Source organism: Heptranchias perlo, chromosome 3 (genome assembly GCF_035084215.1).
Source record: "Heptranchias perlo isolate sHepPer1 chromosome 3, sHepPer1.hap1, whole genome shotgun sequence".
Taxonomy (NCBI): Eukaryota; Metazoa; Chordata; class Chondrichthyes; order Hexanchiformes; family Hexanchidae; genus Heptranchias; species Heptranchias perlo.
Window position 1 is genome coordinate 115,828,533 of NC_090327.1, and position 22,281 is coordinate 115,850,813.

General features: G+C 40.8%; 1 protein-coding gene across 2 annotated transcripts in view; it reads left to right on the top strand.

The window, feature by feature from the left end:
* The window catches only part of oxr1a (oxidation resistance 1a), a 701,118-nt gene that overhangs the window by 671,923 nt on the left and 6,914 nt on the right, over positions 1-22,281 (top strand). Inside the window, exons 12-15 of one of the 2 annotated variants that reach the window (XM_067981541.1) lie at positions 11,821-11,901; positions 13,093-13,218; positions 19,035-19,187; positions 19,803-19,898. In XM_067981541.1, the coding sequence (XP_067837642.1) occupies positions 11,821-11,901; positions 13,093-13,218; positions 19,035-19,187; positions 19,803-19,898 (456 nt within the window). The remainder of the gene's footprint in view (positions 1-11,820; positions 11,902-13,092; positions 13,219-19,034; positions 19,188-19,802; positions 19,899-22,281) is intronic. The other variant, XM_067981543.1, reaches the window with a different exon arrangement.

Sequence of the window (22,281 nt, forward strand, 5' to 3'; positions counted from 1 at the left end):
GTACATGTGAAACCTGACCCCAATGTTTTCGGATAATGTCGCTAAGGGGCAGCATGTGCATGAGAAATAGTAGGGGCCACAGATAGATCATTGAGGGAACCCAGGGATAATGTTGTGGGGTCGGGGGCTAGAACAGGTGCTTAGCAGTTTAGTGGGAATGGGATGAACAGAGCAGGACATGACAAGATGAGCTCAAAGAGGGCCTGAGAGGAGATAGGAAAGAAACTGGGCAAGACCAAAGCTATTGTCATTGGCTTCCGCCACAAACTCTGTTCCCTAACCACCGATTCCATCCCCCTCCCTGGCCAGTCTTAGGTTGAACCAGACTGTTTGCAACCTCAGCACCCTATTTGAGCCAAAGCTGAGCTTCCAAACCCACATCCTCTCCATTACAAAAAAACAACCTACTTCCGGACTCCTAACCTCCCCCAGAGCCCCAGCACATCTGGCAAAATCTAGTCTGGAATTAAGTGCTGTTGTAATTCTTTTAACCTATAATTTGATGAGAGTTGCATGTAAAAGCTGCAATTTTTTGCATCCCCCCCCCCCCCCCCCCCCCCACATCATCATAAACGCTACTTGTTGGAAGCAGCACAGTCTGATGAGCTGTAACCAAGCATTTAACGCAGAAGCAAAAAAGGTGTGTTTTCAATCGAGCCCACCACAGCTGTCAATCAAATGCAGCAAACACGACGGAACGTCATTCGCTGCCGCTCAACCTACCTTTGCTGTGTCTTTTATTTTGAGAAACCCTTTGGTGCCTGGCCTGTGCGGCAAGCGCCCGATAAACCAATCAGAATCGGAGGTGGAGGACGAGCGCCGACTGGTGGGTTGGGGTGTCAATCAGGCGGCCGTGGTCCGGCCCCGCCCCCCTCCCTCCCCTCCCCAACCGGCGGAACGGCGCGAGCTGCGGGCGGGCGGTTGGCAGGCAGGCAGGCAGTGCGCGAGTGATGGATGCTCGCTGTGGTCGTGGAGCGGCGGGTGGCGAGTGATGGTGTGGCAGTGAGAGGAGCGCGGGGGACGGGGACCATGTCCCGCTTCGTGGTCGGCAAGATGAAGACCCCGGGCCCGGGGAGGAAGGACCCGCGAGCCGGATATAAGTACTCAATGGCAAGTAGAGAGAGAGAGAGAGCGGGGATGAGGACTGGCAAGGGCAGGGCCCTCGGGTTCGCTGCATCCGCCGTCAGAGAGCCGGGAGCCGGTGAGGGGAATCCTACCACCACCACCACCTCCCAACTTGGTTTGGTGTAAAGGTGCGCGGCCAGACGGCCCGAGCTGCTGGCTGTGGGGAGTGTGACTGGCGAGCCGACACTACTATATTGGTCCGTCTACTTCGCTCAGCTTGAATCTATCTCCCTCTGTTATCACGATCAACGGGTGCTACAATTCGAGATATTCTAATCCTATAAGTAAAATGTACTTTTTATAGATTTTTTTTTGGATTAAACTTTACACAAATATATATCTCAAAGATGCCAAAATTACATTGAAGTGTAATCCCATTTTTAAAGAGATGCATCGGGTTTTCTCCTTTTTATAGTTTAAATGATATATATATAAAATCGATGTTTACACACATGCACATATCAATTTACCCCATGTTCCCTTTGCACCATATATATCTTATCCTTTGCTCCCAAAGTCTACAAATCTGTATCCAGGCTTCAAATTAAGTTTTGAGAATTAGTACCTCTGCAGTTCTTCCCTGGTCTGTCAGCAAAGATTATGAAAATTAACAGGTAGTTTTGGACGTTGTTTGTCTATAATTGATGCTGGAATGAGCTCCCTAATTACTGTAAGGAGTCTTACAACACCAGGTTATAGTCCAACAGCTTTATTTGAAATCACAAGCTTTCGGAGCTTTCTTCCTTCGTCACTTGGACTATAACCTGGTGTTGTAAGACTCCTTACATTTGTCCACCCCAGTCCATCACCATCATCCCTAATTACTGACAGTCTGTTGGACTATATTTATCAACCCATGCACTTTTTAAAATCTGTATATGTTCTGGTAATATCTGTTCAGAAATGAAATGAAGGTATTCAGAAGTGAGGGCAAAGTAAATAATTCTCAGATAAATATGTTTGTGACTGAATTATAGCATTTAAAGGCAGGGGCGAATGCTTTTTTTGAAAAAAATACAATTACATTTCTATAGTGCCTTAAACACAGTAAGGTGCCTCAAGGCACTTACCAGAGGAGAAGACGACTCAGCAATAATAGCATTGGGAGAGGTGACAGAAAGCACAGCTGAAAATACAGGTATTGAGGAGGCTGGTAAGCAGAGAGCCTAGGTTTTTGAGGCAGGAGTTCCAGAGATAAGAGCTGATACAGTTGAAGGCTGTGCCACTGTTGGGGGAAGAAAGGGAGGGTGGGATGCACAGAAGGATCAAAAGGTACACCCTTTGTCGTGCAAGACACAAAAGGGCTGATGAGCCCAGAAGGCGTGAAGATTTTTAGTTCAGTGCATCTTGGGACAGGAAACCAGTGAAGGTTGGTGAGGACAGGGATGATGGGTGAGCAGGACATGATGCAGTTTTGGTTGAGTTGCAGTTTTTATGGGGTAGAGCTAATTTCTCCACTCAGGTAATTTGCCGCCTCCAAGTCTTCATTATTCTCCTGCCTTCTTGCTTCAATCCCCCTTGGATAAATCCACAGCTACCATCTGTGTGTCTCTCGGCATTCTGTGAAGGGGCCCATTGCGGAACCTGCTGCTGCCTCCTTCCACGCAGCAACCCCAAGCTGCCTCCTCCTCCGCGTCCCGCTCACCACATCCACTGCTACCACCTTTGACTTACCGTATTTCCCTCCAGAATGTCCGTTCACTCTTGAACATTGCAATCATTGACATCATGGCTTTGACAGAAATTTGGCTCGCAGGCGGCAATGCCTTGCCCTCCACTTGATGTCTCCCAACCTGGTTCTACTTTCCACCTCCAGCCTTGTCCAAACCTTTGCAGAAGCGATGTGGCCCTTGGTTTCTTTGCCAACTGCTCTGGCACTTTCTCCTCTTTGAGTACCTCACCTTGTTCTATCCCCTCACCTCCTTTAAAATCCTTGTTCTCTACTACCTGCTCCCAAGTCCCATCTTGATTTTCTTACTGAGATATCCTCCTTCCTTTCCTCCCTCAGTCTTTGCACTTAGCAACTCCTCATTCTCTGTGATTTCAATCTCCATCTCACTTTGTGTAAGTCTTCACAGTACAGGACGAGGATAATATAGCTGACATTCCAGGGAAACTAATAATGAATCAAGGAGTGGTACTTGCTAAAGTTAACGTAAGCAAGAAAACAGTTTTCGAAAAAATAATGGCAATAAAGACTGACAAATCTCCAGGATCTTATGGTTTCCACCCCAGGATTTTAAATGAAGTAGATTAGGAAATTGCAGATGCTTTAGCCATAATCATCCAAAGCGTGCTCGATTCAGGAATTGTCCCTTTAGATTGGAAAATTGCACACATAACTCCATTATTTAAGAAAGGTGGGAGAGGGAAACAGGAAATTATAGATCTGATAGTCTAACATCTGTTGTGGGGAAGTTAATTGGAATCTATAATTAAGGATAGTGTGACTGAGCACTTAGAGAAATTTGAGCTGACTAGAGAGAGTCAACATGGATTTGTAAAGGGTAGGTCAAGTCTAATGAACCTAATTGAATTTTTTGAGGGAGTAATTTAAAGTAGTAGACAGGGGAATGTCTGAGTGTAGTTTATATGGACTTCCAGAAGGTGTTTGATAAGGTTCCACATAAGAGACCGTTAGCCAAAATTAAAGCTCGTGGAATTGGAGGCAAATTATTGACCTGTTTAGGAGATTGGTTAGGTGGTAGAAGACAGAGTAGGAATAATGGGTATGTACTCAAATTGGAAGGAAGGAAGCGACTAGTGGTGTCCCACAAGGGGTCTCAACTATTCACTAGTTATTAATGACTTGATAACACAATAGAGAGCCATATATCCAAGTTTGCCGATGACAAAAAGATTGATGGCATAGTAAGTAGTGTAGATGGGAGCATAAAATTACAAAGAGACATTGATAGATTAAGTGAGTGGGCAAAACTGTGGGAGATGGATTTCAACACAGGTGATGCGAGGTTATCCATTTTACACCAAAAAAGGATAGATCCGTGTATTTTTTTAAATGGTCAAAAGCTAGGAACAGTGGAGATACGAAGTGATTTAGGAGTCCATGTACATAGATCACTAAAGTGTAGTGGTCAGGGAAAAAAAATAATCAAAATGGTTAATTGAATGTTAGCCTTTATATCTAGAGGGCCAGAATGTAAAGGGGAGGAATTTTTGCTGCAGCTGTACAAAGCCCTGGATAGACTACATCTGGAGTAATATGTACAGTTCTGGGCTCTGCACCTTAAAAAGGATATATTGGTCTTGGAAGGAGTATAGCGCAGATTCACTAATATGTTATCAGGACTCCAAGGGTTAAATTATGAGGTGAGATTACATAAACTAGGCGTGTATACCATGGAATAAAGAAGGTGAAGGAGTGATTTGATTGAGGTTTTTAGGAATTTGAAAGGAATTGATAGGGTAGATAGAGAGAAACTTTTTCCCCTGGCGGGGGAGTTGAGGACAAAGGGACATAACTTTAAATCAGGGCCAGGCCATTCAGGAGAGAAGTTAGGAAACACTTCTTCACGCAAAGGGTGGTAGAAGTGTGGAACTCTCTCCCACAAAAAGCAGTAGATGCTAGCTCAATTAATAATTTTAAATCTGAAATCAATAGATTTTTGCTAGTCAAGGTTATTAAGGGATATGTCGTCAAGGTGGGTAAATGGAGTTAAGATACAGATCAGCCATTATCTCATTGAATGGTGGAACAGGCTCGAGGGACCGAATCGAGGGGCCTACTCTTGTTCCTATGTATCCCTCTCCGCTCATATCCCTCTACCCCTACTTCTTTCTGCGTTTGCCCTGGAAAAGACTTGAGTCTGCAGCCCATAAGACACGAGGCTGCTGAAATGTACCACGGAAATGGTGGAGATAGTATACTGGGTCCTGGATGTGAAAGACATCCCAAGAAGTGCCAAGTTTTAATGTAATTTACTCTCTGTCAGATTGTAGATTGATAGGCAAGCTGCCATCTAGCTCACATTCAAAACAATGGCCTGGTGGAACCAGAAGAACAGGATATTTTGTATTTTAAAAACTTATTTTGTCTTTTTTGGAAGACTGAAATTAATTTAGCAGTAAAAATCACCAGTTTTGTAATTCTATCATTATGCCGCTCCTTTGTTGGGATATAGTCTTAGTGAAAAAGTATTTAGCAAGCTTTATTGCCTACTAGCACACAATAGTGGTCTAAATAGAGTTAAAATATTGCCTAGTTATTTGCGCATGATGGCATTGTGACAGAAATGACGCATGTCTCCTCCATTCCCAAACAAAAGGAGGTTTATCAAACACTTATGGTATTGATAATTGACTCTATGTAACAAATTCTAACTGTTAAATCAAACTTACTGCTTGGTTAACCTATTGCATGATACAAAAGATTACTACGCTTATAAAGAATGTTGCTGATTTGATTTTTCTTTATATCCATAAATTAAACTTTGAAGCTCTGGATTGACGCAAAGGATCAAGCCTCTATAAAGGCTTGGCAAAAGCAAACACTTGAGCAACTAAAACAATGGGAGTCTGTCACTAATGCTTGTGCTGCTCTATGTTACATTTGTATGCTGCTTCTGGAATGCTGATAATGGGGGAAAATGCTGTACTGTATTCCAAATCATTATTTCACTTTTAAAAACAATGCCAGCAATTTAATTTAAAAGACACCAGCCGGAGGAAAACATTGTCAAATTGGCTTTAGCACAAATATTTCAAGTGATTGTAACGATGTACCATGGGAGACATTAGTACATTAAAATTGGCTGGATTACCTACAGCATATGGAATGGACTATATGTAACAATTTGACGGTTACCATGTTTTTTTTGTCTCCTAGTATTGTAGTTCTTTCTAGACAGGATAGAAGAAAAAACTTCTTGTGACAGACAATCCTCCTCATACCTGTGAGGTTCCACTCTCTATCTCTATTGCAATTTTTTTTGTCTTTATTCTGTTGATGTTGTACTATGATTGATATTCTTCAGAACTTTGATTTTTTTTTGTTCCTTCTAAGCCCCAAAAAAGCAATCCTACATGTTCTTCTATAGATCTCCCTTGTGTTGAAATCAAGGCTCACTGCATTCTTCTATTCTAACTCATTCTTTTCTAGGACTTCAAAACTGTGGAACACTTTACCCCTCTCAATCCTTCTTCCTTTTACAATTTACAGGCTTTTGAAACTCAAGATTAACACCACATCACTACATCCTGATTTACCATGTCATTTCTTTTACACTTTGGAATTTTGCTCTATGGCTCTTGGGCCTTCATCTTGGTTTCTTAATTTAAAAAGAAGTTTTAATGAGCTTGTAATTGGCCTTGTCACTGGGATTTCAGAAAAATGTAATTAAGGACTCATGAACTTTGTATGCTACATCAATTTGAACTGCAGAAAGCACCCAGTACAATTTTTTTTACAGTTTTGTTGTTCACAGATTTTGAACTATGCAGTGCTGGGATGAAGTGGTTACAGGCAATGCTCCTCATATTCTTACATCACAGAATTTGAATTTGTCCCGGGTTTGTGGACATCCTAATCTCACTATATAACACATTTTTAACGTGCTGTATACCATGAGGGAGGAGATGTTGGGCGACCAGGGGCAGTTAGATGCAGGCGGTCATGTGATGAAACCTCCAGGAATATGTCAAACCAGAGTTGGCAATTCTACCCTGATGGGAAAGGCAGATACCTGCCATTGGCATTCAAAATAAAGGGACTTCTCCCTGACCATGGGATCTTCGGCGGGCTAGGCACTTGAGGTCCTGGGCAGGCATATCCTGGCACTAATGCCTGCATTCAACCACTATGGATTTTCGTCACCATTGTGTTTCTTGTGTTCTATCTGTACTCCTTAAGCTAACTGCTTTTAATGTATAATAATGAAACAGTTTACAAAGTGTCTAGTATAGTTACCATGAAGTGAGCTCAGAAGAGTTGATCATTGCTGAATGCTTGAGATCTGCCCTTCTGCAGGCTAAAAGTAAAATGTTTGGATGCATTAAAGATAGCCTACTAAAATGCTTGCCATATTTACTCAAACTCGGCTGTAGTTCTAAAGCACAAAAAATTGGTTTGATTTTGTTCATGAAGGAAGGGTTCAAATTTAGGGTGTGATCTATATGTTAGTGAATACAGGTATCCTCCGTCAACTGGAGCTGCTCTTAAAAGTCAACGGGGATTTCAGATTCGATTAAATTAATGATAGATAATATCTACTTTCATGCAACAATGTGGATACTATTCTTTAACCTGGGTGACCCATATTCCAAGCTAACGCAGATTGAGAATTCACTTTTTTTTAAACTCATGCCATCAGTAGACATGAGTTCATAGCACAAAATCATCTGATAATCCAAAATTTCAGCAACATTTAAGGTCTCGGGTATTACTTTGAAATCTATTATGTAGATGGGAGTTGAGATGAATTGGTAGAGCATCATTGAGCGAAATCCTTGCATTGAAACTATAGCACTTTGCACAGCCTGATCTAGTAAAAGATCAATTAAAAGCAATTGATTGACACAAAGCAATAGAACATTTAGAAACCACTTGAAACTCCCAAACAGAAATTAAATTACTTTAGTGTTTTATGATTGAAGTCCAGTCTTGCATTTGTTTCTTTTATCCATTTGGACTTTTTTTTAATTCAGCATGGTCAGGGTTTCAAACAGTGCAAATATTTAGGCTGAGGAACTACTACTTGTACAGTAGGTGCAGTGGCCGGTTACAGGACCGTAACAGGTCATTTGATCCAGCAAACTAACTTAGATAATATTCCAGCACAAAAACTAAGTGGAATGTGCTTTTTTTCCCTAGAAATGAGGAAGAAGACTTGTATTCTTCCAATTAACATAGGCCATTGTGGCTCTGAGGCACTGCAAGGTTGAGTTCAGCTATTTGTTTTACTCTGTCAGCTGTGTAAGACTGTATTTCTGAGTCATGCTTCAGACATTTATTTTGTGATTTAAAAATGTACACCTAATGCAGAAGAAATTGTGCAAATTAATCATTTTTATTTTGGGTTGGTGGGCTCGTAAGACTCAGTTTATTTGCAGAATGTTAGATATCTTTATGAGAAAGTGGCAGTTGCTGAAGTTTCTAAAAGGTAGTAAGTTTTCATTTTATGTGGTGAACGAATGGTGTACATCGGTTGGTACTAATGTGCTGCTTCACACATGTTTGTTCATATCTGCAGTTTCTTTGCCATGGGAGGGTACAAGGCCATTCCATTCCAGGGAAGTGGTCTATGGAAGTAAGACGAGAGTGTGCTTGGGGGGTGGGGGAAGAGAGGAGAGCCCACCCATGCTGGTCTCCCATATATTGTAATGTCTATTTCCAGCGTGGAGTTAGCCGACGAATGCCACAGACTATTTGCCTGCTAAGCCTTGTGGCTGACCTTGAGAAAGTATCTGGTTGTGTGGGGAAATGGGTGGTTAACAGAGGAGAAAAATAATGGAAGGATGGATGAAGAGGCGAATTCTTGTACATTGAGGTAACATTGAAGAGCAGAGTCTGATTCTATCCCCCTAATTGTTCTGGCTGAAATCGGCCAACTCAGCACCAACAGAAAATAGAACCTGTGGTTTTTTGGTCTGTACAGCTTAGACCCACTAAGTTAGCAACAAAAGGAAAGGTTTACCATCTTTGAAATGCACCCCATCTTGTACAGTTGGAGTTCATGATGCTTTCCTTTTTCTTTTGGGAAGATATTGTATCACTTTTTTTCTTCCTTTGATAGATGTGGTAAGCAGCAGTTAACCACAGTTGAACATTGTGCCATGAACTGAACCGTTTATGCCATGAGATTTGAATTTCTGTGATTTATTTCACTACTTTACAGACCAACGTTTGCTATTATAAAATATAGCAAATTAAAAATTGAAGTACTAAGACTCTGGCTTTCTCAGCCACAAACAATACCCTGGGAGATTGTGCCAGCACATGGCAACACATTTAATAGCCATTAGATACAGTTTTTTAACAACTGGAGATGCTGGAAAGCAGAAATAGCAGAAAATGCTAGAAATACACAGCAGACCCATCAGCATCTGATAGGTTCTTTACCAGAAATGTTAACCTTTGTCGGAATGCAGAACTTGTGATTTTCTGATCCCACACAGTTCAGGCTTTGTGCCACTCTGAAGCATATGTATCCAAAATGTTAGCCTATCTTTTCTCTTTTACAGATGCTGTTGTTAATAGTGTGTATTTCCCATATTTGCTGTTTTTATATCTGATAATCACTGGAAATGTGTAAGATACTGTCTTGAGTGAAATCCACCATGGTCACTCTGTTTAGTAGTGTCCACTGCATTGAAGCCTCTGCATTCCATTATAGAGCCCTCAGACTGGCTGGTTTGCAATTAGAATTATGTTTTCTCCCTCCTGAGGTCATTCACTATCGCCAAGGTATCAGCCTTGGCTCAGTGGTATCACTCTCGCCTCTGAATCAGAAGGTTGTGGGTTCAAGTCCCACTCCAGAGACTTCAGCATAAATTCCAGGCTGACACTTCAGTCCAGTACAGGGGGAGTGCTGCACTGTCAGAAGTGCAACTTTCAGATGAGTCATTAAACCAGCCCCGTCTGCCCTCAGGTGGACATAAAAGATCCCATGACACAGTGGAATTCTCCCTGTGTCTTGGCCAATATTTATTCGTCAACCAACATCACTGAATCAGATTATCTGGTCATTATCATATTGCTGTTTGTGGGACCTTGCTGCATGTAAATTGCCTGCCAAGTTTCCCTCTATTACAACAGTGACTACACTTCAAAAGTATTTTATTGGCTGTAAAGTACTTTGAGACGTCCTGAAGTCGTGAAAGGCGCTATAGAAATTATTTCCTCTTTCACTATGTTAAGATTCTGTTCCACATGGACTAGAATTGCCTACTTGGCCATTCTTCAAGTATAAGGTTACAGTGCACTGGACTGGGGAGAGGGCCATTATGGCAAGCCTGATCCTGTCCACCTGCAATCAGGATGTGGCTGTTCACTACCACACTCCTTGATGCATTTACCCCTCCGATCAAAAAAGTGGGGTTGGTTTTAAAGAAGGAATTATACACGTGACTAGTCTAGAAGATTTCCTAAGTGTTTGGAGGATTTTGATCAGACGCTCTTGGTTTTTGGTAATTACATGTTAAACTTAAAATAGGGGACGACAGTTTGAATCTAAAATATCCAGTCAAATAGGTAAGACTGTCATACTGCCAGGTAACGGTATTGCAGGGTAGCAGTGACTAACTGAAGTCTAGCTAAATACGTGGCAGCCAAATACATTAGGGTGAAATGGATGCTGGACTCACTTAAGTGCACTTCAGTAATCGGTAACTGTCTACATCATCCCTTAATGTTTGTCCCTTTATTGAATCCTGTAACATTTTAATTCTTAAAAGAACATCCTTTGGGAGCATATATTTTAGGATATGTGTATCTTGCAGGTACCCTTATATTAGATTATCCCTGAAAGCGAGTATGATGCATAACTTATGAAACTATATAACTAAAATTGTCATGTTTAATGTATTGTCTAAAATGTAATTTGCTGCTGGAGTACCTTTAAGTAAATGTATTCTAATTTAAATACTATAGCATGATGGCAATGCCTACCATAGCAGCAGAAAAAATTTAATCTGCCATTTGAGTGTTGCTGCGACTAAGTGATTGATAGATGTGTAAAATGCAAGAATATCCAAGTTTATAATATTATGCAATTGTAGTCACATTGTTTGGGGCTTTTAAGAATAGGAATTGGGTGACATTAGATTAGCATGCTGAGAATATGGTTCCAATTCACATCAGACCAACTGGATGAATGTCATCTCTGCTAGCTTTAAAAGGAAATATCTGAACTACAATTGTGTAGTGTCAGTTCACTTCCTAATGGGGGAAAGCCTGGGGCACAAAACTCCAGAGATTTTAGGTGCTGGTACTAAATGAATCTTGCTCAGGGTTCATATGCATGGATTATGTGGGGGAATGAAGGGGGTGAAGAGAGAAGAATGGAAGCTATAAGAATTGATCTTGGTGCTCTGAGATTGAATTGCAGTCACATTGTTGATGCAAAGTAGGAAGAGAGCTTTACTCCACATCTGACTGGTGTTCATGAACTGCCAGGTGTTAAACTTCCAAATGTGTTCCATTTCTAGCAATAACATTTCTCACCTTTTTATGAGTGGAAGAATTCAACAAATTTAAGGATTGTCCATGTTCTCTAGAAATTAACTGCACAAAAAACGATTTATATAAGTGATCTATATATATCTGCTACCTCAAAGATATATATATGTTATCTGAACAGCTCGCTGCAAAGAATTGTGCAATATTTTTCAGACTGTAGTTATAATTGCAGAACTGATGCATGCAAATTGCTATAATCTGAATGCAGTATATGGTTCATTGGTAAGAGACTGTGGTAGACTGCAAGTATTTCATTATTCAAAAACACTTCAACATAAGATTTAATTATTTTATCATTTCAGGTACCATGTGGGTGGTTAACTGTCAAAAAAAACCTACTGTCCTTACCCAGTCCCTTCCTCCATCCCCCCCGCATAGCTTCCTTTATTCTTTCTTCCATTCCAGATTTTGCATTCCTGTTTTCTGTCCTTCCTCTTCACCTGTATATCTTCCTTTTTAAAATTTTAGTGGAATTACTTTCTTCCTATCTCTGTATTCAGGTAGTATCAGTGACTGAGTACCATCGCAGGATCGATGCTCTTAATGCTGAAGAACTGCGCAAGCTCTGCAGACGTCTCAAGGTGCCCCATCTGTAGTTAAACCCATTATACATTTGCCCAAAGAATTAGAGCAGATGTGGCTGCGTGCATCCCAGATTTGTATCATTGGCAAACACACCTACATCGGATTTGCCTCAGCAGCGGCACTTTACCAAAGCCTAGCAGAAAATTCCTTATTTTTGGATACACTTGTGGTGCAGTGGTGTGTAATAGTTGGTTAAATGAAACACATTGCATGAAGTGGAGTTAATTATGGAATGGGGGGGAAATTAGGAATTTTCTGCCCTCCATATCACAGTAGGTTCCTCTCAAACTGTGCACTCGTTATCACATGACCATTGTGACAATGAGTAGTTTCCCTGTAATTTGTTTTACTGCAGAATTTGATGTGTACGATTTGATGTGGAGGAAAATCTTTGCTGAGAATGCGGAAGTTGAGCAAAGAGTCTGTGATGATTGTGCCTCCTCTTAATGCAGTGTATTTACAGTAAATTCTCTCTTTAATTGCTTGCATTCTTCTCAACTTTCATCATAGACTCCCATAGTAACACTGCATTGTTGAATTACTGTGCATCCCAGCTTGCCAGTGGCAGCACTGATCCTGCATTATACATTGATAATAGCAGTGACATTGTTAAAAGTACAATGCAGAATTCTTCTAGCCATGTGATAATTTAAAGATCTTGGATTAGTACATAGAGGAAAATTAAGAAAGGGGAAATGATCACCGTTAAAGTTAAGTATTTATGTTTTTGTTTTGGTCACTTTTAAATTAGTAACTGGGTTTTCAAATTCACACTGAGAAAGACTTTTTGGTCGGAATTCTGACTGTCATTTTAAGAATCCCTGACTTGTAGTTACACTTCTGCCTTGTACTGTATAGTCAGGAAAGGTCTGCTTCCAAAACCTTATTAAATTTGCCTTGAAAAATTGAAGATGCCATATTTTGTAATGGTGTCCAAATTAAAACATTTTTTGGAAAGAACAAAAATACAGGAGCTTTGCTGTTTAGCATCTCTTTTTTTATTTTAAAAAGGCAGTGCTGTATTTGAGAAGTGGAGCCTAAAACACTCTGGGATTGCCGGTTAGCTGTAATTTGCACTTGCTGTCGGTGTTGTATGAGATCATAGACCAGTACCCTTTTTAGTTCGAGGTAATTACTACAAGCGTCTAGTAGAGAATTGTGGTTATTAATATTGTCCCTGCTTTTAGATAACAACACGAGAAGAAACCAGTATGAGGCAAAGTACAACTGCAAAGCCTGACTTGGAGCCTGAAACATTTCGACCAAACCTGAGTGAAAAGAGTGACCTGCTTCAAACGGATCAGATTGAAAAGGTACAGTGATTATTGCTCAGAATCATAGGTTACAGCACGGAAGGAGGACATTCGGCCCATCGAGTCCGCGCCGGCTCTATGTAAGTGCAATCCAGCTAGTCCCACTCCCCTGCCCTTTCCCCGTAGCCCTGCAAATTTTTTCTTTTCAAGTACTTATCCAGTTACCTTTTGAAGGGCATGATTGAATCTACCTCCACCACCCCCTCGGGCAGTGCATTCCAGATCCTATCCACTCGCTGTGTAAAAAAAATGTTTTTCCTCGTGTCATCTTGGATTCTTTTGCCAATCACCAAAACCCATGTCCTCTGTTTCTTAACCCTTCCGCCAATGGGAACAGTTTCTCTCTATCTACTCTGTCTAGATCCTTCATGATTTTGAATCAAATCTCCTCGCAACTGTCTCTGTTCCAAGGAGAACAACCCCAGCCTCTCCACGTAATTAAAGAAGCCCATGGAATCGAGGGAAAAGTACGGACTTGGTTAGGAAGTTGGCTGAGCGAAAGGCGACAGAGAGTAGGGATAATGGGTAGGTACTCACATTGGCAGGATGTGACCAGTGGAGTCCCGCAGGGATCTGTCTCGGGGCCTCAATTATTCACAATATTTATTAACGACTTAGATGAAGGCATAGAAAGTCTCATATCTAAGTTTGCCAATGACACAAAGATTGGTGGCACTGTAAGCAGTGTAGATGAAAACATAAAATTACAAAGGGATATTGATAGATTAGGTGAATGGGCAAAACTGTGGCAAATGGAATTCAATGTAGACAAATGTGAGGTCATCCACTTTGGATCAAAAAAGGATAGAACAGCAGAGGCTGTAATATGTGATTTATTAAAAGAAACTCGTGTGAAATTTGGGGTTTGCAATAGACAGTGAAGGTTTCAAAAGAGAAGTGAGAGGGGTGGAACAAGGTGATGTGCTCGAAGGAGGATAAAAGTGCCAGAGGAATAGGTGTTGAGAGCAATGTGTGATTTGGTGATGAGGGCCACTGCAGCGTTTTGGGAGGGGCCGGTGATGGAAATTAGTCAGACAGGGAGGCTTCAGTAAGGGGCAAGGTGTTGCCACTCGTGAGCCAAGTTTCAGTCAAAGTCAGGATGACAGTGCAATCATCCACAATAAGATCGTGGATGGCAATTTGTAAGTTGCCAGTTAACTGCCATTATGAGGAGTTATGGGTTACTGCACTATCCTGGAGCCTTGCTTGATTGCCTTTGAGAATCAGAGGAATTTCCTGCAGTTTTACTTGAATTGGCTGCAGATTATTTGCTTCTCCCAAGAAAGTGTGTGGCTAGAGACTGTGATCAGTGGTGTATGTGGCTGCACCATTGTTTAGTAGTAGTGTGTTTGATGGGCCTGCTGGTCTTTTCTCTTTTTTTGTAGTTGTCAATGTATGGGTAAAGGTTTTCCAGCCTCAGGGCGTCCTAAAGCACTTCACAGCCAATGAAGTACTTTTGTAATGTAGAAAATGCTGCAGCCAATTTTGTGCACAGCAAGTTCCCACAAACAACAATGTGATAATGACCAGATAATCTGTTTTAGTGATGTTGGTTGAGGGATAAATATTGGCCAGGACACTGGGGAGAACTCCCCTGCTCTTCAGAAATAGTGCCATGGGATCTTTTATGTCCAGTTGAGAGGACAGACAGGGCCTCAGTTTAACGTCTCGTCCAAAGGATGGCACCTTCGACAGTGCAGCACTACAGATTACCTCATATCACTTGAACCTTATCTATGTTCTAGAATATATTATGGATGAAACTTTATCAAGGTGGCTATTCTAAGTAGGATGAACATCAATGTAGGATTACATTTGTACAGCACAGAAACAGGCCATTCAGCCCAACTGGTCTGTGCTTGTGTTTATACTCCACACGACCCTCCTCCCTACTTCATCTAACCTATTGTAAACAATTTTACAACACCAAGTTATAGTCCAGCAATTTTATTTTAAATTCACAAGCTTTCGGAGGCTACCTCCTTCCTCAGGTGAACGATGTGGAAGGAGGTAGCCTCCGAAAGCTTGTGAATTTAAAATAAAATTGCTGGACTATAACTTGGTGTTGTAAAATTGTTTACAATTGTCAACCCCAGTCCATCACCGGCATCTCCACATCATCTAACCTAATCAGCATATCCTTCTATTCCTTTCTCCCTTATATGTTTATCTAGCTTCCCCTTAAATGCATCTATGCAATTCGCCTCAGCTGCTCCATGTGGTAGCAAGTTCCAAATTCTAAACACTCTCTGGGTAAAGAAGTTTCTCCTGAATGTCTTCTTGGATTTATTAGTGACGATCTTATATTTATGACCCTTAGTTTTGGACTCCCCCTCTATGTCTAGCCTATCAACTCCTTGATAATTTTAAAGACCTCTATATTAGGTCACCCCTCAGCCTTCTCTTTTCTATAGAAAAGAGCCCCAGCCTGTTCAGTCTTTCCTGATAGTTGTAACCTCCCAGTTCTGGTATCATTCTTGTAAATCTTTTTTTTACCTTCTCCAGTGCCTCCATATCCTTTTTGTAATATGGAGACCAGAACTGTGCCCAGTATTCTAAGTGTGGTCTAACCAAGGTTCTTTATAAATTTAATATAACTTCTCTGCTTTTCAATTTTATTCCTCTAGAAATGAACCCCAGTACTTTGCAGCTTCATGGCCTTGTTAACCTGTGTTGCTACTTCTAATGATTTGTGAATTGGTACCCCAAGATCCCTTTGCTCCTCTCCCCTGTTTAGACTCGTATTTTCCAAAGAATATGTGGTCTCCGTATTCGTCCTACCAAAAAGCACCACCTCACTCTTATCTATATTGAAATTCATTTGCCAATTACATGCCCATTTTGCAAGTTTATTAACGTCGTCCTGTATTCTGTTGCAGTCTTACTCGGTATTAGCTATACCCATCAATTTGGTGTCATCCGCAAATTTTGAAATTGTACTTCCGATTCCCACGTCCAAATCGTTTATGTAAAAGGTGAGCAACAGTGGTCCTAGCACCAATCCTTGTGGAACACCACTTCCCACCTTCCGCCAGTCTGAGTAACTACCTTTAACCTCTACTCACTGTTTTCTGTTTTGTAGCCAACTTGCTACCCATTCTGCTACTTGTCCCGTGACTCCACATGATCTGACCTTAGTCATGAGACTACTCTGTGGTACCATAGCAAATGTTAAAATTGGATAGCCATGTGGTGAAGGATTGAATACTAGAGCTTGGTCTTTAGTGTTTCCAAGCCTTTCCAGAACCTCACTCACCTGACGAAGGAGGTAAGCTCCGAAAGCTTGTGATTTTCAAATAAAACTGTTGGGCTATCACCTGGTGTTATAAGATTGCTTACATTTATTTACAGAGGTTTCCCTTACACGTACACCCCACCCTAGGTAAGCTCTCCTATAAAAGATATGAGAGAGAGCCCAATTGATACCCACCACCTGAATACAATTACCATTCATTGATATAAATCATACAATTAACATCGAAGGCCTTTTGAAAATCCAAATATATTACATCTACTGCATTACCCTTCTCTACTCTTTCTGTTACTGCTTCAAAGAATTCAGTAAAGTTGATCAAGCAGGACTTTCCCTTTTAGAATACGTGCTGACTACTCTTTATTATATTTTTGGTTTCTAGATGTTTTTCTGTTACGTCTTTGAGTAAAGATGCCAATGTCTTTCCTACCACTGATGTTAAGCTAATTGGTCTATAGTTTCCTGGACTTGGTCTATCTCTCTTTTTAAACATAGAAACAACGCTCGCTGCCCACGAGCCCTCTGGCACTATTCCCTTTTCTATTGATTTTTTTTTAATATATATATATGGCTCTGCTACCTGTTCCCTTGCTTCTTTTATAATGCCCGGATGCAATCCATCCAGACCAGGGGTTTTATCCGCTCTAAGCTTGACTCGTTTATCAATTATCTCCCCCTTTTCTATCTTCAGTGTCTTGATATCTTTTTGATTGCTTCTTCTAATATCATATCAACCCTGTTAGTCTCCCTGGTAAATACTGAGGCAAAGTAATTATTCAATATTTCTGAGATTTTGCTGTCATTACCTTTTTGAGTTTATTTTGTTCATCTGTTAGTATCCCTATCCTGATTTTCCTTTTGTTATTTGTGTCTATAGAATATTTTATTTCTTTTTATATTCCTTGATAATTTAATTTTGTAGTTCCTCTTTGTCTTCCTAATTGTTTTGACTTCTTTCCTAACCTCTTTGTCATCCTATCCTTTATTGTCTATGTACTTAGTGTATGCTGCCTTCCCATTACAGTTTTACCCCATCTCTTTATTCATCCATGGTGCTTCATGCTAGACTTTGTACAACTGGTTTCCATAATCATATCTTGATTGACCTGGGAATAATGGGAGGAATGTTCCAGGCAGCAAAAAGTTGAGCTTGCTTTGAATGCAGCAGCAAACTTTTTTTTAAATGATTAATGCAAGCATTAACATGCAATTGGTCTGGCTATGTCAGTATAAGGATTAAAAGCATTGATTGTTTTCAATGTCAGAAATGTTGAATAATTACTTTGCCTCAGTATTTACCAGGGCGACTAACAGGGTTGACATGATATTAGAAGAAGCAATCAAAAAGATATCAAGACACTGAAGATGGAAAAGGGGGAGATAATTGATAAACGAGTCAAACTTAGAGCGGATAAAACCCCTGGTCTGGATGGATTGCATCCGGGCATTATAAAAGAAACTTTTATTGAATATGGTACACTTTTATTTAGCAAATGATTGAATTGATAGACCTTTGGTTTAGTAGCCTTGTTGAAGTGAATTGGCTTGTCACCACTCCCTTTTATGATAACAGTAGTTTAATGACCATTATTATTAATCACATTATTTCACAGAAAGTAGTTTATGCCTGTGTTGAATTACTAAAGTACCAACCGGTGAATTGTTATAGAGACTTTCTTTCTCACTTTAGGTTTCAGGCACAGCCGTGACTTTCAGTAGAATTTCGTAGCTGTTTCAGGCTTGTGCGTGAAAGAGTAAATTAAAATTTAATTTAGCACTCTTGTAGAACAAAAAATTATGACTTCTGAGAGAAGTGGACCTTGAGCTTGTTGGCACTTGCCTCTTGAAAGCAAACTTCATAAAGCAATGTGGATTTGCCAACTGTTCTTGATACAGAGTAACAACATTAGTCAGATAGAGATTGAATCTTTTTTCACATTATATGCTTTGGCCTTTTAATACTGTGAATTGCTACATCTACTATTCTGTGGACAGACCTTGTTCATTTATATATGTCACTGTACATTTTTTGGAAGTGAAGCTAGTTTGGCAAAGCACTCCCCTTGACAGGTGGGGAGAATATGACGATTCAAACCTCCTGTGCACTTTTCAGAAGCCAGTTCAAAGTTAAGGCTTCGAATGGTCAAAAAAAGTAAATTTAGAAAACAGCAATTATTTTTTTAATATGTTTAATATCTGACTGCCCTAACAGTTTACACAGGTGCAAGAGTCTTGGGTATCCGTAATGTAGGTGTTTGGGGCCGAGGTAGATGTTGCTGAAGAAATGACCCTTGACCTCAACTACACATTTTTCTGACTGCCCCAAGTGCCACCATTCGCTGTTGGAGGACCAACATAGAGGCACTTGTGCTCTGTACCTCCATTCCCTGCAAGCAGGCAGATTTTGTCCCATTTGATGTTATAGTACACTGGACAAGGTGGGAATAACACACTCCTGCAACAGCATAGCACAGCATATCAATATTAAAAACGTATTTGAATCTTGTGTTATTTGGTTTTTAAGTATTCACTCAGTTAATCTTTTTTTTTGTGTGAATTTCAGCTCGCAAAAAACCTGCCTCCGCGAACTGTTGGTTACCCATGGACTCTAATTTACAGCACTGCAAAGCATGGAATGAGTCTAAAGACATTGTACCGCAGTATGACTGGTGTCGATACCCCAATGCTGCTAGTTATTAAAGACAGCGATGGCCAGGTACAGCTCAGACATTTAAAAGCCAGAACATGTTGCTTTTATTTCACCCACTTAAAAAAAATTGTTTATTATATACAGTACTGTTAACTGTAAACAAAGTAATATTTCAAGTATGGAAATTTTGTGCACAAAATACGATATCTTGCACATGCACACTTCCTCTGACTCTTTCCTGTAACACTCCATTCTGACACACACTCCATTCTGTTTGCTAATTTCTTTCACCTTCAAATTCTCCCTTTTATCTCAATGGTACTGTTTTAGTTCTCCCAGCTAGGTGGTGCTGTGGCACTAATCCTGCCTGATGCCTCTTGCTGAAGAGTTATATGGTACTCCCCTACCCCTTCTACCTACTGCTCCTGGCGAACACCCATTCAAATTGGGGCTGGGCAGCACCAGCTGTGGAGGACACAGCACAAGCCGTAAGTGTGTAGATGGTGATGATGCGGCCATTGGTATTAGCGTGAGGGGGGCGGGAGTCAGGTGGGCGGCATTGTTAATTTCTATGAAATAAACCCATTTATAATAAATCAGATCATTTGGTAGCTTAAGAAATGTTCTCTGTTAACCATGTCCTCATTAACTGGTTTCCATTATCCTGTTTTATACCTACAGCTATTTGGTGCACTAGCATCTGAACCATTTAAAGTTAGCGATTGTTTTTATGGCACTGGGGAGACTTTCCTTTTCACATTTTATCCTGAATTTAAGGTAAGAAAAGAAATCACAGGAACCACTTAGTGTTTTTGTAATATAATCTTAATTTTATATTTTAGTCCACAGAAATTTGTTGATCAACTATGGATTATTTTTCAAGCTTCAGTTGATGACACCCATCACCAGAGTATAGCAAGCTGATGGTATAAAACCTCCCCAAAGCTAAACAAAATTTCATCTAAAATTTAAAATAACATCTTTTAAAATCTGGATACCATGAATGATTTCAAGACTCGAATATGAGTTATGATGTTTTAAAATTCATTCTCGGGGTGTGGGCGTTGCTGGCAGGGCCGGCATATGTTGCCCATCCCTAGTTGCCCTGAGAAGGTGGTGGTCGACCACCTTCTTGAACCACTGGTAGCTGTTTAACACAACCAAGTGGCTTGCTCAGCAACTTCAGAATCCTCCAAAACTGAAAGCTTACAATCGATAACTGTTATGCTAATATACAGAAAACAGATTTTCAAGAAAAGGAGAGAGAAATTTTGGTTTTAAGAGTTGAACAGTATTTCAGTGGAGTAGACTGCATATTTACTAAACTTTAGAAGGAGAAATTAATTATTCTCATCTCGCTGTCAGGATAACTTTTGTTGGACAGTTGGTATTGAGGATAGTCAGGGAACCTTATAGCACAGGTCTTCCACAACGGAAATTGTGCAACCAGATGTGGTTATTATAAAAGTCTGTGGGGGGCTGGGTGAAAGATTCTAATGGGCCACTACAGGTATCTGGGAGCAATGAAAAACCAAACAATTAGCCAAATGTCTTCATAATGCATTGAAGCCGAACTTAAACACGTTGGTGTGATTGAGTCACATATGGAATAGACCGAGTAAGGACATCAGTTGGGTTTTTATGACAATCTGACAGCTTCGTGGTCACTTTTACTGATTTATTTCCAGATTTATTAAACTGAATTCAAATTCTCAAACTGCCATGGTGGGAACTGAACTCGCATTGTCTAGATTATTAGTCCAGGCCTCTGGATTACTAGTCTAGTAACGTAACCACAACCTACTGTACCCAGTTGCATATAAATACATACTTGAGTCCATTCTACAGCACTAATGCGGGCTGTTACATTTTCCTCCGCCCAACTCCCAGGCTGCACCAGTGATACAGCAGCCCCAAATTTGATCCCTGATATTGGGCAAGCTGCATCTGGAGGTGCAACAGTCACCAGTAGCTCGCCCCTATTATTAAATGAAGCCCGAGGCCCAATTTCGGATTAGCCTCAGGCCCGTGGTTGTTTGTGGGGTTTGTTGCCGAGAGAGGAGCAAAGCTGCAGCTTGCCGCACTGTTCCCCTTCTCTCCCAGCCCAACTTGAACTGTGGTTGGAGCTCACAATGTAAAATCAGGGTGTGCAGAGAATCTTCAGTCTCTGTACCATTTTCCCCAATCTTTCACTATTTACCCACAGTAAGGTCCCCAGATTTCACTCACCCCTTTACTCGCTGCTCATCTCGCGGCGCTGCTCCCACTCACCACATTGCAGCTACTGCTGGAAATGCATGGCCCCACGCCGACACAATTCCACCTCATTCCCCTGTCCTCTCTTTCACCCCACAACCGCCAGCCCACCATCACTCTCTCCAAGAGTCCAAATCTCTCAATCCCGACCTCCCGCACCTCTCCCTATTCCATCTCTCCCCTACAGCAGCCAGTCCTGCTTCCAGTCACTCCTAAACAGGTGACGTCACAGAGAGGAGTGGTTGGGGGTGGGGGGAGGCTGCTGGTGCAGTGCGACGTTTAAAAGGCGCAGTTCTTCCGGGCTGTGAGAATCAGTGCCTGGGAGATTCACACCGTGGGCTGGATGAAACTGTTCCACGGGCCGTATGTTTGACATCCCTATTCTACATGGTATGCAAACGTATGTCGCATAGAAGATGCCAGTCATCATCTGATAATTCTAAGTTTTTTGCATTTATAAAATCAATTATCTAATAATTTGAAGTAAACATCAAAAATAATGCAGCAAAAGTGAGAATTTAGTGCTTAAAAATGTGAATAATCAGATAATTGAAGTTATGTGACTTGGAATTAAGAAGAGTTGGCTGTATACATATATGGCTAGTGTGGCTTTATTAGTGATAATGTTGACATGTTGATCAGGGTTGTGTTGGGGAAAGAAATAAATTCAACTGGACTTTTTTTCAAATTAATGCAATAATTCTTTGGTCACAAATTGCTTTTCTATATTGATCAAGGGTCCAAAAAGTGCTTGTATTGGAGTTTTCATACAAGTGAAAGTTGTAGAGGGATCTTGCAGTCCCTTGTCTGATTTGCTTTGTCCAAAACACTTTGAAGGAGCAGAATCAATAAATGGCTATATTGCTGCAAACATTTCTAGAATTAGCTGACAATGTCCAGGCAT